Source organism: Lipophrys pholis, assembly GCF_963383615.2.
Source record: "Lipophrys pholis genome assembly, chromosome: 10".
Lineage (NCBI taxonomy): Eukaryota > Metazoa > Chordata > Actinopteri > Blenniiformes > Blenniidae > Lipophrys > Lipophrys pholis.
In genome coordinates this window covers 4,209,901-4,227,587 of record NC_137640.1, presented here as the reverse complement: position 1 = coordinate 4,227,587, position 17,687 = coordinate 4,209,901, and the positions used below count along the sequence as shown (strand labels likewise).

At 41.5% G+C, this 17,687-nt stretch overlaps 1 protein-coding gene across 1 annotated transcript in view; it reads left to right on the top strand.

The window, feature by feature from the left end:
• Positions 1–17,687, top strand: part of LOC308115865 (carboxyl-terminal PDZ ligand of neuronal nitric oxide synthase protein-like) — a 210,466-nt gene that overhangs the window by 160,486 nt on the left and 32,293 nt on the right. Inside the window, exon 8 of the mRNA XM_080473688.1 lies at positions 4,122–4,283. Within this exon, the coding sequence (XP_080329814.1) occupies positions 4,122–4,283 (162 nt within the window). The remainder of the gene's footprint in view (positions 1–4,121; positions 4,284–17,687) is intronic.

Below are 17,687 nucleotides of genomic sequence, written 5' to 3'. Positions count from 1 at the left end.
TAGCAGTTGCTTCAGGTGTCTCAGAGTGTTTCAGACGAAGGGGACAAAGGTGAATGATATCTCTTTGTGGCGGAGAGGCACTTCAAGGGAAAACATGTTTGTGTCCTTCGGAGGAGTCTCATCAACAATCTTAAACACAAACACACTTCTTGGTATCCGAAGCTCAAACTTAATCTGATTCTTATATGAGCGTGTGCTCAGCCTGTATTCAGTCAGTCACACTCAGATTGAGTTTCCCACCAGCATAAACAAAGCCAGACAGAATACTATTAGTTTCTTTCAGACTTAGTCTAAACTCAGATGTAGGGGTTTCGCATACATTTTTTGAAAACAATGTCCATTTACACAGGAATGGCTGCGAGATGCTGCAAACAAGGTAGTTTTCATGTCGGGCCACTAGTGGGTGTTGTTGTTGGCGTTTGTAATGAAACCACACTCGCATGCATGCAGAGAACAACACGGGATTCAGATTGTTATTACTGCGACTGTCAAAATAAAACTGCCAAGTCCTGGGAGAATAAGAACTGGGAGCCATGACTGTCTCTCATGACACTCTGGAGGAAACTTTGTTTTTATTGTCCGTCTCCTGAGCATGTGCAGAAGAACTATTCACGAGGGCCGTGGTGCACATGGGAAAGTTTTCCCTCGGCGGAGTCTGAGTGTTTTCGAAGAGTTCCATTGTGAAGGACATCCGAAGCACAATGAAAGTGTTGTCTTGTAAACCGCGCCAACAGAACCCCTTCACCTGCGATTGCATTGATTTTTCCTAAGTCCGCCTCACGCTGCGCGACTTTCCGGCCGTCCCAGACGACGATTGTGAGAAAATCTTTGGCTCGAAATCGGCAATCCTACGTCGCAGCGTCGGACAGACTGAAGGACGGCCGTCGTCGTGGTCTTGAGACCGAAGACAAAGGCCTGCACTCAGCAGACTTCACGTCGTGGCCCAAGTTTATTAGATTCATGTCGTAAAGTGTGGCGAGCTGTGAACTTATGAGATTGTTAAAATCATACGGTGTGTAGCAGGGATTACAAGGACTTTGAATGAAGGGACTTGAGGGACATGGATCCCCTTGAATTAGTGTGCAACATCTGAAAAATATAACTAAAAGAGACAAATAGTGTTCTTTACATGCGTTCCAATCCCACAGTTATGACAGAGTTGATCGTCTTCTAATCCCTCAGTTCGACTCTAAACTCCTTCCTGTCCTGACAAAGACGCTGAATTGCTCCAAATGGTGTCGTTATTGTGATTGCAGAGCACGTTGAGACTAAACTAGTTAAGATTGACATTACGACTAAAGTCCACTTGCTATAATTTTCCTCCAGACACTTTAAATTTAATCGCGACTTGTATAGCCCTAACTTTACCGTCGCCCTCATGACATTAAGGATGACCTTAAAACGTGCCTGCACCTGAATATGTATAAATTTTCCCTCCATCAATGTGGACCTCCATTCCTTGTCCCCACAGTGATTTGTGTCCCTGTGGATTAGTGTGAAAACAGATTTTGGTCCCGACCAGGATATAAAAGCTGGTCACACACACACACACACATGCAGATTCTGGAGCCCTCTGAATTGCTATTCATTACATGATGACACCAAACTACCTGTCAACTTGGATAATTCCCTCTCATTAACCTAAAAGATCCGTCTCAGACAGGCCATCACTCATACGTGGCTCCCATGCGGTGTGTGCCTGGACTCTGTGAGCGTGAACGCTTCACCGTCTGTTTGTCACCAAGAAGGTGCTTGAGGAGAGACGGATGGCGACGTGTGCTGGCACCACTCCCTTGAATCGGGTTCAGGTTCCATTTAATCGGGTGGCGACTGGTTCGTCGACCCCACAGCGTCCCCACAGAGTCGGTCACTCCGAAGCCCTTTGGCATCCCAGGCTCGTGATGCGCTTGGAGTTCGGTCAGAATCCCTCAGTGGTTGTTCAGACCTGCACCGGGCCCTGCAACTACCTGCAAGTAAAGAAGGAAAAAGAGAAGCAGATCTTTCGTCAAGTGAAAATATGTTGTAACCTGTTTGGAAGCTCAAGTCTATTGAAACTAACTCTGGCTGAATTACTCTGTATAGATCATTTTGATTATTTTATTATTGTACATTAACAAACATACAGGAACGTGTATGGGTAATTTGAGTTGAATTGCATTTGTTTAATTTAATTTAATAAAAAAAACAGTGAATGAAAAAATATGTTGTACTAGGGTCGGGTGATTTGGCCTAAAAAAAAAAAATATATATATATATATATATGCTTTTTCTTCCAGAAAAAAACTGAGTTTTGATTTAAAAAAATTCAAAAAATGTCAATACACTTCAAAATGACTGCAGCCATCAGATATATATTGTCAAAAGTGCAGCTTTATTGCTGTGATTGTCCTCAGAGCTAAAATGCGTATAAACAATCCCAAAATAAAAAGTAACTGGGGCTCCGTCATTCAACAAATTCAAGCTTTAACTCAGGTTTTAAGCAAAAGTGCAGCAGCAACTACAGAAACACACAAGAAATGGTAGAAATAAGAAAATAAAATAGCTACAAATTCAATAAATGGATGTTTTTTGCCCAGGCCTTTGTTGTACAAAACAGAGAACTAAAAACCAATGCTCGAAAAGGAGTAGGAAGAAGAATGTACTCATAAATTCCTACCCCCGTCTCGCGATGCACAAATTCATAAACAAGAATATCTCGCCTCTCACCTAATCCCCTTCTCCACTCACTTTAAAAACTGATTCTGTGTGCTCCTGAAATTTGGAATTGCCAATTCAACTGAACACCACCTTGTATTTAGACTTTTATTATAATTAAGATAATTGAATTGATGCATTCCATGTTAAGCTTACATTGCAGTGGATGGTGTCGTGTTGCTGTTTGAGCTTTACTGTGCGGAGTTTCCATGTTCTCCCTGTGCCTGTGGAGAGTTTTGCTTGGTTCTCTGTCTTCCAGTCATCAGATTAGAATAAATAGCGAATCTGAACTCGGCATCTTGTAGTTGAAAACATATCTGTGCCTCTATGTCCTGTACAGGATGTGCCATGTTATTTACCCTCTGTTGGATGGGATAAGTTCAAGTAAAGACCCCGGTCCTGGTAAAGCAGGACATTCCAGGAACAAAAGGGCCTTTTTCCAGTTACCAACACAAAGGAACTCAATTTAATTGCATGAGCACTCATGCGGCGTCAGTGTTTTATCTGTGTTTTTGCAAAAAAAAAAAAGGATTAGTATAAAACGGGGCCAAGGACTCAATCATTGTGTTGGACTCCACATGACCGTGACTCTAGTCAGTCCCTCTGCTCTACACCTGGGTGTCTGACCGGTCCAGTCCGAGAGACACTTCTTCCACCGGTCAACACATTCCAGACGACTCGGGTGAGTTCAAATGAGCAGCCGTGTCAGCAAAAGTGTCAGCACTTCACTCCACTGAACATTAGACAGAAACTATTTTCTTTTTCTTGAACTTTCTCTTAAGTACATTTGCTTCTTCTGCAGGTTCGTGGTTTAGAAGTCGCCCTTTTCCCCCGAAGCCTCAATGAGTCTCACGCTTTGGTCTTATCGCGGTGTGATTGCAGCAACATATCTGCGAATGCTAATGTGTTTCTGGCTGGTTGAATGATGGGAGAGGGCACAATGTACGGCGGGTTATTAAAGCCTCTAAACAATTAGGATGCTCCGTGGCGTTGGATGAAGGAGAACCGAGTCCCGGAGCTCATTATTGCTGGAGTGGAGCGTTTCAGGGCTGCAGATCTGCATTCTGAGACGGCGTCGCTCATTCCACTCCGGAGCGACTCGTCAGCGGCTCCACGTTTCAAATTCAGACTCTTGTTTTGTTGACGACTTGTTCTCCGGGGCTTCTTTTTTTTTTATTGACGCCGCTGCTCGTCCTGATTATGTTTATTTATTCAATAGAATGTTCTTTTGCATCTTCCGCCGTTTCAGGAACAAGATTTGAAAACACAAACAGTTTTAATTATTATTTTTTTTGCACTTTCAACTGATTTGCGGTTCATTTGCAGGCTTGTCCATCCTCATACCTGAAGGGTATTTCTTTCCCGTTTGAGCTTCCCGCCCCCCTAAGACATTGACCTTTTTGTCCCATCTTTCTCTCTGGTGGCAGGCTTCAGAGGAGGCCTCTCTGCTCCTGTCCAGCCCCAGGATGCTGCTCCCAGCCTCGGGCACGCTGCCACCGGGTGCCCCCTTGTCCGTGCACCACCAGATCCAACTGCTCCAGCAGCAGCTCCAGCAGCAGCAGCAGCAGACGCAAGTGGCCGTAGCACAGGTGTGTATATTCTCTGCAGGGGCAATAAAAACCACCGTCTGCGTTACTGTCTGATACTCGTCACTCACGCCCTCTCACACGACTGAGAGCGATGGTGGGTAATGATATCATATCTGCGGGGGATTGTGTGCATGCTCGTGAATATTCAGCCTCGCACTCTAAACTTGTCTCCGTAGAAGAAGAAAAAGTGCACCGCATACATTGTGATTGAGATTTCCCGAGACTCCTGAAGCTGCAGCGGCTCGTGCGATGATCATTACGATAATGAGTGGTGCTTAGACCTTGAGTAAACTGTATGTTGCCTTGGCAACTGGTGACCCCTCGTTCTTCATGTCTGCAATCACCCGGTTTAATTTGAAGCCACGAGAACAATGACAGCAGCATCGTTCTCGGTGCATTTCATGCGTTCGGCACCTGAAGTTCGGTGATATTAGGTGTTATGGGCCAGTTGGTGGATGAATTCCATAGTCACACTTATTTGGATTGGTATAGCTGTGTTGACACTAGCTGTGTGTGTGTGTGTAGCTAAAGTCTGTTTTTGTTACCATACAAATACACAAATTGAGCCTATGAAATCCATTTTCAGTGGGTATTACGAGGCCATGTGGTCAGAGTCATTGAACTTTTAATTTTCAGTATTCTGATTCAAAACATTATGAATATACACACGTATACAGGTTCACTAACTATAAACTGTGGTATAGTTTAGTCTAGGACGTCAATTTGGACCATAAACTATTATGAAACCTTTCCGGTAATTTGATCGCTGCAGCTCTGATTTAGAAAAACTAAAGTAACTGGGAATTAGTAAAGGTCCTACAATTGTGAAACTATGCATTTATATATTCATTTTCTCAGAAAAACAAGCGGATAATCCTTGTTCCAATAAAAGGAAAGACTCTCATGTCTGCGGTTTAGGGGCAGAGAAAGTACCAAGTGCATCGCACAGTGTGAGTGGCTGCAGAGGGACAAATGACGAGTGACAGCAGTGACTATGGGCTTTCAGGCACACACACGCACACACACACACACACACACACAGTTTTCCATCCTTCTTGCAAAAGGCATCAACCCTAGAAAGTGCTTCTTCACAGCTTAACACATTCACACATGCTGCCCACCCAAAAGTGTCCCAGACAGTTAAAAACTGACGTCTCAGGGGTCCCAGAGGGGAATACAGGGGTCCTGATTAAACTCCGATGTTTCCCTGGTCTTGCTGAACCCACAGCTGACAGCTCAAACTTTCACACTGACTGCTCGCACACATGAACGTCATCCATCATGTCATCGTGACTGTTTGAGTCAATAACTGCACTGCCACATGATTTAAAATTAGAATTAGTGCAATCTGTGTCAAGACGCTTGTTTGACCAACAATTCTTTGCTATTTACTAAAGTTCCCTTGAGCATCATTTCCTTAAAGGCACCTGAATGTTGTCTTTCACTGACGCGATCCTCGGCCCTGGATGTTTGGATGAAACAGAAATATTGTAACTCACAAACTTTCCAATTTTTTTTTTTTTGACCAGAGATTACTAGTACAGGTCGATTTTATAAGCTGCAAATCACCTACAGTCTCCATTCACCAAGCACATTTCTTATGAATATATACTAGATATGCTTTTATTCTGGCGGTTTCCTCTTATAAGGGTCCCCACAACAAGTCATTGCAACTTGCACCGTAAATTCCGTCATCTTTCTCTCCTCACGAGCAGGATTCAAACACACGTCCTTTTCACTCTGGTCGACACTGTGATAGTTGGTAAGGAAGGTCAACAAAAACACACATGGTGGAGTTTGCGGCCGCCAGCAACAGAAGCGAAACAATCGACCGCAGAGCACTGATTCCAATGCACCGCAGAGTTTATGGACCTATTTGGAGTTTGGAAGCTTTGTGAGGAGGAGAAAAAATAAAATAAAATACCTGCAGTCCCTCTCGCTTCCTCCCAGATAAACTCAGACTGACAGGTGAGTAAATTTGCCTCGGGCTGTTTTCTACCAGTATTAATGAAGCTGGAGCGCTACCTTCAGTGATGAAGGTCAGAAAGTGGAAAATATTAAGCTAATTAGTTGTATTTTTTTCTCAGATGATGCCCTAGGACACAAAAGAAGAGAGCGATTGCTCTGATAACGTGTGTGTGTGCACTTTTTATTATTTTTCTTTTAATGACTATTATGTCCCAAAGCTGGTGGAAAACAAAAACAGCTGGACTGAGAGTTTTCACAGCAGATCATTAATGGCAGCGATTGAATTAGTTCAGTTTTGAAAGTTGTAATTACTCACTTTTATATTTTTCAGTATGCCTAGTATATATGCCTAGTATGTAGGCTATTTTCATAGAACCATCAAGTAGGATTTCTGACTGAACTAGAAAAAGCACCGTTTCAGGTCGAGTCCTTATTATTCTTTTTTATTATTTATTTATTTATTTTAAAGAAGAGTCTCAATTAAATCCCCAATCTGAATTTTGATCCCTAAATAATGTTTTGATATAATAGATATATAATAGATAGATTCATGAAACTGAATTTCTTCCCTATCGTCACGCGCGTTGTGGTGCAGCAGCAGTAAGGCAGCGCCTCAAATCTATTATGGGTCCAGAAGCTTCTAAAAGATGACAAAAGCCATGCTAGTTGCTTTTTACAGATCAATTAAAAAAAGAAAAAAACAGGACGTTCCCAATTTGAACTGGATGTGAATTATACACAAAACAATTGGCTTTTACCATAATGCCCGTTACATATCTTCATGTACACGCATAGGGAGGATTTTAAATTCTATTCTAGATTTAAATCAGTTGAAGACTTTTTAAGCAGTTATTCAGACACTCTCAGAAATAGTGAGTTACAATAGTCAACTCTGGAAGGAGCAAATGTAGGGATTAGTTTTTCAGCTCTGAGTCAAAACGTTCCTGATCTTAGAGACGTTATAAGTGGGTTAAAATAGAAAAAAGGCCGTCCTGACTTGTTAAATGTGGAAGTTAAAGGATAAGTCCTGGTCAAAATTAACTCCTCGGTTCCTCACTTTGGTACTGGAGGTCAGAGTAATACCGTCTAGTCTTACTATACTGTGTGTTTACATTATTTCCCAACGCAGATGTTTTGGGCCAAGTATGATAACTTCTGTTGATCCGAGTAAATTAGAAATTTACAGAAAATTTGAAGTTAGAAATTAGAAAGATTACAGCTCATCCAGGCTGTAATGTTTTCACGTTGGTGTACATATTGTTGTCATACTATCCCAACAATAATCTCTCAGATCTGTGAGACACAAAGTCATGGTGCCACTCTAAAGAATGGATCATTTTACATGAAGCCCGTAGTATAGAGCTCCTTCAAAATAGTATATATATTTGCAGAAGTACTCAAATAAATCTATAAACAGAGGTAGAAAACATGGTTAAGCCCTTTTTTTAAAAGAAAAGATTATTGTATCTTATAATGCAAGATCTCTCCATGACAAAAAAATGTGTTTTTGTTGTGTTGCCTGGGTGAACCAACGTTTTTATGTGTTACTGCATCAATCAGATTTTGATTTAGAGGTTCAGTGAAGCAGGAGCAGCATTATGAGTCTTGCTCAATGTGTTCTACGCAGAGGGGCGGTGAGTTAAAGAGAAAAGCAACATCCATGTGTCTCAGCTTACCTGGTGAGATTTTATTTTTAAATCTACTTCGATTAATACTTTTTTGATCAAGAAAACAAAAAAAAGCTCTACAGTTGTTTTATGGATATTTTTATGCAAATTAAAGCTAATTTCGCCAAGCCTTTTTTTTTTTTTAATGCTTTAAATAGTTCAGAAATGATTAAAATATCAGGTTTTTGGGTTGCTGGCCATATAAAAGTGAAGATAAATCTAAAAAAAAAATCTGCCCGAAGTCAGTGGGATATATTGGCATAATGGATATAAATGCCGGCATGATTTATTTTCCACTTATCACCTGTATCTGCTTTGCAAGTCCCAGTTTGATCACCTCAGCAGCTGTGTCGAAACGTAATGCACACAAGCAATAAGGTGGAAGTTCTGTGTGATTTAAGTGAAAGGAAGACGTCGCCAAAGGGGTGAAGAGGGGATTACTTTGCCTCTGGATCCCCTCTTGGTGCTGCTGAAAACGCCCGCGGCTTTATGGCCCAATCAGGGAGCTGGACAACACACTCTGCCGCACAGCCTGAGTGGAGGTCAGAGTAAATGGAGGTAAATGATCACGGCGGCCAGCACTAATCACAGTTCTCCAAGAGATGAGTGGAAGTGGAGATGTTTAATGAAGTCTTGAAAATTGAGGGAGTGCATCAGCTATCTGTTTCCAGATGAAACCTTGCCATGCAGCTGCTACTTTGTCGCTGCTTAATGGAGGCTGACATCTTTCTTGTCTTTTAATATTTTTTTTGGGGGGGGGGGTTATTTGCAAACTTTCTGTCACTTTCAGGAATCCTCTTTGATTCTCTGTCCTTTCTCACCTTGCTTTTCTTTCACCATCTCAATCTTTTTGACCATTCAGCAAATCCCTCATTGGCGTCCGTCACCACTCCCTCCCCTCCCTACGAACTAATGGCCGATCTTTTCTGTCCCGCTCTTAGTTCATTACACGTTACAAATGTAAGTGCATCTCTTAAGTGGTTTCCTCATCATCGCCCTGACGAAATGATCGCTTCTCCCTCGGCCTATTTCTCCAAAAATGAGATACAAATGGGGACGAACCACGATTGGAGGAGTTTCAAACGCTTCCACATCAAAGGGCCCCGGCGTGGGCAGCCAGTGCAGCGACGATAATCCTGTCTGAGGAGCACATCCTCCGCCACCAGCCACGTGGAGCCCCACTGCAGCAGCAACAGTCGCCATATCCTCACACCACCAGCGTACACACTCACACACCGATGAAGCAAAAAAAGCAGACCTGCACCAATCGTGAGCTCATTAACACAAAGAAACAAGCCGCAGACACCGATCAGACATAACACTTATGTCCTCCTCCGTACTGTCATTGGAGGTTGTTCTTTTGAGGAGTGGACTCCACTAGACGAGTGCCATGTGTGGCCCCAATACGATCATTTGAGTCCTGGAAGCTGCAAGGTGGCGCTTCCATGGGGGTGCTGCAGGTTTTGCTCTGACCCAGATTTCTCTCACCGGTCATAATGTTGTGGCTGATCTCACTCACACAGCAGGGAAAACCATGAATGAACCATGAGTTATGGTAACAGACATACGAAGCAAAAATACTCACCTAACCAGTAGGATCGTGAGAGAAAAGACTGGTGATATGATCCACAGTACAGGAATTATCACTCAATATATCATGATATATTGCAAGACAATCAGAAAGGCAATATATTGTGACGCTCTATAGATGCTCCGTCTGTTGGAAGCTGAAAATTTACATGAAAACGCCTTATAGATACAGCTGGATTCTCCAATCTGCATCGGTGAACAGTAAAAGGAAAGTAAAAATTCAAACAAGGCATTGGGGAAGATTAAAATTGTCCCCGGGCCTCGTTCTGCCTGAAAACAGTTTTGAACAATGGCGGCATTAAAAAGAAGGGGAAAAAAAGGCAGTGACACGCCGGCGTCTAATTAGAACTTTAACGAGTCACTTCAGGTGCTCAACGCTCCTTCAATTTCACCGCGCTCAGATAAGAAAGCAGAAAAGCGTTGGGTAGCGGCAGGTTTACTACCAGGGGACGACCGCAGTGAGACTCAAGTGATGCACTTTTTAATTGGCTTTTTGTCTGTGCTCAACTTTTTGAAGGGGGTTTCAGTTGTTCTCCCTCTTCAAGTCTTAAAGGGAAGAAGGACTTTATTGTTTCCAAACTAGTCAGCTGTGATCTTTTTACGAGTGTCCGTTCTCTCTCGTGTGCACTCGGATATCAAAAAATCTCCATCTCAGATTAGTTGAATATTCTGCTGAGTACTGATGATCTGTACTAAAACTGATCTTTAATATTAAAAAAATAAGCTGCGCAGGATTTTAACTTCTGTATTTATATTGTCACCACGACCATGCAACATGTTTTTCACAGCCTGATTGTACTTTGATTACAGTTGTAGACGTTCTCTATATTAACGGGGGCAAAAGTATGATCATAGAGGAAGGAAATCTTTTATCTTGCGCCCATACATAATGACGTAGATAATGTGGAAAATAAATTGAGTTAGCAAACACCTATAATACTACAAAACAAAATGAGTCATCTGTACCTTGCAAGTGTCCCTGACTGGGAAACTTCTATTTGCTTATTGTTCACATGTTTCAGACTTTTATGCAGATGATCTGCTGCCTTCTGCATATGAAGTACCGTCCAAAGCGTTCGAAGCTTTGCTAAAAGAAAACCTAAATAGCAGACCTGCTTTGCATTCGACCGACGTCCTCTTCAAAGTCGTGACCTTGTGCAGACATCTCGACGTCTTTCATTGCTATTTCCATTCCTAAAAACACTGGCTTTCCTCTTCCTCAAACATAAAAAGTTTCGGTCCAGTTTTATTTAAATAATGCTAGTTATAACCTTGAAAGTAAAAAAATTAAAAAGTCCACATGAAGCAGCATAAGGGGACTTTAGAGAAGAAATAAACGTGGACAGAGGTGGCTGGTTTCTGCTGCATTAAACACACAAGCTATTCCAATGACTGCAGACTTAACGTTGGCAGGAGGCACAGAGAATATACCTCCAGTTACTCTGTCGGAGATCCAGCAGGAAGGCACGGGGATATGTATCCGTGACTTCTGCACGCATAAAGAGTGAGAAACTGAGAGAAGCTCAGTGTAATAAAGTCGAAACTTATAGCAGCTTCCCTACAAATCGACCCGGGGTGATCTGAGCAAACCCTGGCTCTGAGATTTGATCTGAGAATAGGAAAGTTCTATGTCTGATCCTAAAGCGAATGTTGGTGTGATTCATTATCCATCTATCTGCACGACCGTGAGGCAATCGAATTGCTTTTCCTCACTGACCTGACATGAATAAACATTTAGAACAGCAGGATTTGTTAGAGACTCTACGCCTCCGAACCCAACAAAACATCAACAAAACATGGTGGCAACTCGTTGTTTAACCATCCAGTATTTTCCAGCCTGGCTCAGAATGTAGGCGCATGGGGGGACAAAAGTTTTTAATTCACGTTGTGCACAGGGCATTATTGCAATGAAATAATAATAAAATAAAATAAATAAATTCCAGGCAATTCTAAGAAAGTTCTTCATCAGTCCCGTCTACACCGAAAGACAATCTTGGGTTCAGGAGGGAAGTGACAGAAACAAATTCATTAAAGCAAAACATGCAAATGTACAAGAACCTTCCCCCTCCTTTGTCCAGTCTCTGAGCCCCAGGTCAAAGGCAAAGGCATCACCGCCTGCTGGGTAGGGGGCAGTAAAGGGGCAACCTACAATACATTAGGAAGATGTTGATGATGTTAGGATTATTCAATATCACGTTAAATGGAAATCCTTCATGCAACCTTCGATATTGCACCTTCAAATCACAACATTACAAAGCAAATGATCTTCTCCAACATGCTTATTTTTTATTGAAAAACTAATAAAAAATTACTCATATAAAATCCTTTTTTGATCTTTTGCACTTTAAGAATCAGTATACGGATGTAAAGCTCTATTACTCTGCGTTCTGCTGAGTTGAGGAACTTTTGAGATCATAAACGATGTAGGAGTTATGAATATGAGGAGAATGTACGCCAGATCTTTTCAGGCCAAAGGGATAGAGAAAAATAGGGTTAACTCCTTTACACTCAGGGAGTGTATTTGCATATAGACATTCCCAATCATTGCTTCTACCAAGTGTGTTGTTTTTGTTTTGCTATTCTATTATCTAAATGGAGCTTCTTGGTAGAACTCATTGTCACTTAAACGCCTCAATAAGACAATCTGACCATGAGACTATATATATATATATTTATATATGATATACAACACTGTGAATCACCTTTATTACATATTATAATGTTGTGCTTGAGAGGATAGAAAAGTATATGGTATATACCTCAACCATTATGCTATCAGGACAACATGTTTTCTATTTTCTAGGAGATTGCCTTCTCTTTCCTCGGGGTACGATTATGTTTTGTATGCAACATCTACCAAGTTCTGATCCAAGAACCAATTTATTCTTTACAGCGCAAGATGTGTTGCTGGAATTTGTTTCTGCTCTTGAAGATTATTACAAGTTATAATAATTCCGCATAGCCCCCTGGCTATGTTGGCGACAATTAGGCCACACTGGGCTCTACCCAGTCACTTCATTTGAGCTGCAGTAATAAAATTTTGGGGGCATATTGGAGTAGCAATAAGAGTAACAACAATAATTAAAAGGCTTGATTCCACAGATGGTGGGCTTCGTGAATGAAAAAGGAAAGAAATCACCTGTACTCTTACATCTATACTTTATTGATCCGCTTGGGGAAATTACTTTAAATGTCCCATATAATGGAAAAACTCACTTTATAATGGCTTTCCAACGGTAATTTCTGTCCACATAGCCTGTGTATGAGACCCCAGAAGTGAAGAAAGTATCGTCTCCCTGACATGCAAATGTGTTCTCATACAGGCGATTCAGAAATGTTCCCCTCATGACATCATGTAGGGAAATAACCCCTCCCTCCGGTAGTGGATAGTCACTTTGACCCGCCCATGGGTAGATGACCTCTGACCACTAAAATTACGAACGGGTGCCATTTTTTTCTCCTCGCGAACAATATCGGAAAACACACATGGAGTCGGCATGGACAGACACAGCTCATTAGCATTTAAAGGTACAGACACAGAAACAGCCTGTTCTCTGTAGAGCTCACAAGAGGGACTTTTTTTTTATTTATTTTTTTACTTTCTGGCTGGAATTACAAAACCAAGGCTAGATTTTTAGCAGCTATAATTTTAAGCTTAATTGGGTCATATTTACGCATCTTTACTGTGACTGATTAATTTCCATCAACTGAATCAACGGAAAGTCCATGTAACTAACAGGCTTTAATAAGAACCAATATTTTCTTACTGAACAGTATTGAGTAGAATTTATGACTCAGACCTCAAAGTGTTCATACTTTTTTTTTTTTTTTTTTTTGCAACTCGTAGGGAAATTAATTGGCCACGCTTGCTGTCGAGTGCAGCCTGCTTGTTCCTCATAGTTAGCAATTATTGGCTTTGACTTCAACCACCTTGTAATTGGATAAAGCAAATCTAACAGCTGGACGGATGGTGCGTCAGTGGAGAACGTTGGATTTTTGAGTTTGCCTTTCTTTCCTTTTGATATTGTTACTTAGCTTTATTCAGCATTGTTTAGATTCTCTATCACCCGGAGATCGCCTGAAGACGCTACCAGACAGACATTGAAGCCGAACGCTGGTGGACACACTGAGACATTGGTCTAAATTCACTGGCAAGAATAATTATTCTTTATGCTTCATAGTCACTTTATGTCCTTGGAACAACTTTAAAGATCCAATTTAAATCAAACAAAATGTGATTTGGGTTTTTTTTTTCCCGGCACGATGACGCACAAACAAGGAAATGGAGGTTGTGAGTGAATGAGAATGATCATGTAGGTCCAGCTCTAATCACATAGGATCTTTCTCTCTTATCAAATTTGCTCTCTATTCTTAGATTTTATCAAGTGGACCAAAGCTTTTCCACTAGATGTGCTGAAGGAAACTAGACTTGACCTTGTGTGGCTGCTTCAGACGGAAGCATTGTGCAGCTTTCGATCAGATCTCCACACAATAAAGCTCAGATTTGACTGTCAACCCCCCCCCCCACACACACACACACACACACACACACACTTATTTTGCTTATCTTATCTTATACCATTTCTGCATTGAATTATTAAAGATCCCTTCAGCAGCCACTGCGGCTCAGTGAGACATTTAACATGGACAGCATCAGGACAAATGTGACACTTGCGCTTGAGGCCGAGAGTTTGAACCGCTGGGGAGTGGCTGGCGTGCCATTAGACCTGTCAGCCGGACGACATATATCATAGTGGAGCTCCTCTCCTGCGTAGCTCAAGATGAGGTCTTGTCCGCTGTAAATTACACCACCAGAGTCATCATCGGGGTGTCACTCTCGTACAAATGAGGTCTGCGGAGGCCCGAACGCAATCTGGAATCGCCTCTATATTTGCTCCTAAGCGTGAGAATAATGGAAGTTGATTACAGTCTTCCTCAACACATGTTTTTTTTGTTTTTTTTCCCCATGTCACGTTGTGCGCCACGTGAAATGGAGGAGAAATAGAGGCCATGAATTTTCACTTTTATTTTTTGTGTCGCTCCACCCGACTGGCCTTTGATTAAACTTGAGTGGAAGTGGATTAACAGCCAAATTATCGGTGTGCATATTATTATTCAGTTTTATGAAGAAGAAAAAAATAAAGCATCAACCGGTAACGGGTGTGTGTTTCACGCCGTTTTGTTCAGTCGCCTTTCGCCCCTCAGACAGTCGACATTTTAAGCTCTGCTGGACCACGTTCAGACTCCAGGGTCAGGCTTAATCAAATTATTGAGAGCTCCACCGCCTCTCCTGTCAGAAAATCATTAATAAGTCGTCTCCTTCACACACACACACACACACACACACACACGCACGCAGGGCTCCCTCCAAACCTTTTTTAATGTGTTTGATTTGAAACCTTTAGAATTTCTCTCCTTTGAAACTGTTGAAAGCAATTACGGGCTCAGGGTAGGAGTTGGCTGAATAAGGGAGGAGGCGGGGCCACTAACATTTCATTCGGAGTGTACCTTGAAGTAAAAAATGGGTCATTGCTGCTACTAAAGTCGTGTGTGTGTGTGTGTGAACGTGCACAGAATGAACAGTATCTTTCTTGTCTTTATACAAATGATTGAAACTGTAAAATAATTTTTCAGCCTCTCAGTCCCAAATTGAAATCAAGTGTCTCCTTTAATCTTGCAGCAGTCGGCGGTATTAAGGTTACATGAGGAGCAAAGCTGCGACTGAAGTAAAGCCACTCCTCTAATAAAAGATCACAAGTAACTGGGGGACAAAGATCTGCCGTTTGTCTGAAGGGTTGAGTTTATCTGACGGGTTGGGTCAGCAAAAGCTACGAACACGACAGAGACCATTTCAGTCTGTGGATTGTTCATTGATAAGCTGATTCAGCAGTTCTAAATGTCACAGTGTGAAGCAGGGCTCTGCAGCCCCGGGATCAGGAGGCTCTTATGTCGATTCAAAGTGGCTCCGAATTTAGATTTGAATAAAAAAAATGTTTTTTTGATCATATTAAACGTTCAACAAATTCTTACCGACCATCGTAGAGCATTTCTTTACAATTAGAGAGAGAGCGTTGGTAATGTGAGAGGATATGGAGAGTTTACGTTGCCGATGGTTCAATCCACTCGGAAAAGTTTTTGTGTTTCAGTATGCGGAGTAAAACTTTGGAACAGACTGGAAATACAAATCAAGCAATGGTCAAACTATTTCACACATTTAAACTGTTATATAAACTTCAGGTCTGGTCACAGTAAAGAGAGAGTGGGTCATGATTTTATATCAATATTCTGTCTACTAGTGTTGATATGTGCTTTAGTTTCCTTACCGTTGTTGGTATATTGTTTAATACCATTGCTGATATTGTTTATTTATTTTATTGCTGTAGGATTTATTTAATATTGATGTATAGATGATTGGAAAATCAGTCTTGAGTCCATCATTTACAGCAAAATGGAAGCTGTAACAGTAAAGCTCATTGTGTAGAATGTTAATTGAAAACGTGGGTGTGATTAAATAAGTTTTCTTCTTCCCGCTGCCTTTCAGGCAAAATTGGCGTTTGGTTTCTTTCTATGTTAAATGTGAGTTGATATGAGAACCATGTGATGACTTTGGCTCCAAGGTGGAAGGGTTTGTCTGGAATAAATACATAAAAACAATACATTACAAAACTCTGCTCATCAGAAGAACTTATCTCCTTAAAAGAGGGCACACAAAGTTAAATAAACAAAATGGCAAATATAGATAAAAACACAGCTAAAAAAGACTGAATTTGTCAAACAGGGAAAAAAGATGTTTAAAAGAGTCAAAATAACTTTAATAACAAAATAGAAATGCTAAAAATGCCTCAAAACTGTTTAAACAGCCAAAATGTATAAATGATGCATGAAAAGCATCATTGTGGACATTTAAGATTTTATCTTCTTAGTGGAATTAATCTCCCAGTGAAGGTAAACACTCCCTGGTAGTTTTTTGCATTTTTACAACGTTACATTTAGATTATACACAATTCTGAAAACAGATAATCACACCGTGGCTTTAATTCAACTCAAACTACAAGAGATTCTTTAAATTATTTTCTAGTGAGAAATTCAAGTTGTCCAGGAGAAATCAAAGAAAATCCACAATTTTACAAATGTAAACACAGAAATTGAATGAAAGTACAGGGGGCACAGAGTCGCAGTATTTCATGCGATCATTGTGGAGTTCCAACGTGAACTGTAACGGCAATTATTGACAAACAGGGGAGTCAAACACGTTTGCTCTCGTGTTGTGCAGTGAGACATTTAGAAAGCTGGTCTGCATCTGTTTATGATTTGTACCTGCAAAACGTGTCTTCGCTGTGTTTGCGCTCATGTGCTCGCGCAGCGAGTGATCGATCCTCTCACCTCGGACTGGAAAAGAAAAAGAAAAAAGATGTCTTGTTGTGTTTTCTTCCTCGGCGTTGCTTTGAATAATTGCCACGCGGGGGGGGAAAAAAACTGCGGTTTGATTGATCAATCGCCGCGACCTGCTGAGCTGAGTCAGCAGGAGTCAAAAGCCTCTCAGCCCGAGATCAATGGACTTTATTAGATGGCGAACCACAAAACAAAGCTCACACTTTTCTGGGTTCTGCTGAGTGCAAAGTCTTGATAAAGTATTTTACCGGTTGTTTACTGATTATGATTCTAAGCAGGAAGATTTGTCCGCCATAGAGCGCAGCAGGCCGGAGTTACGTGATGCACCTGAACGCATCACGCAGGGCTGTCAGCTGCCGGAGGGAGGGGTTATTTCCCTCCATGATGTCATGACAGAGTCGGACACGACGAGGTCAGGAAGACAAATGTCCCTTTTAGCAGAAATATTGGAGAAGCAGAGTCACTCCAAACAATGTAGATCCAGGCGGAAGTGAAATCTGACGCTTGTTAACCTGTAAAAATCCATAAACTAACAACATCATTGTATTTCTTTTTAAAAAGGGGTGGCGCTTATAGTCCAGAAATTACGGTATTCAATATATCGCTAATAGATCCCAGCAGCCTAGACTCCGAGTCATACTAGTCATATGTAATGTGAACAGAAACCCAGCAGAGATCCTCCTCCTGTTGCAGGAAGAGCAACTAGAGTTCCTTTGTGCTCCTGTGGAGAAAGTCGGATCACCAGCAGTGAACGCGGCGAGCAACTCGTCTGCCTCTGCAGTCACTG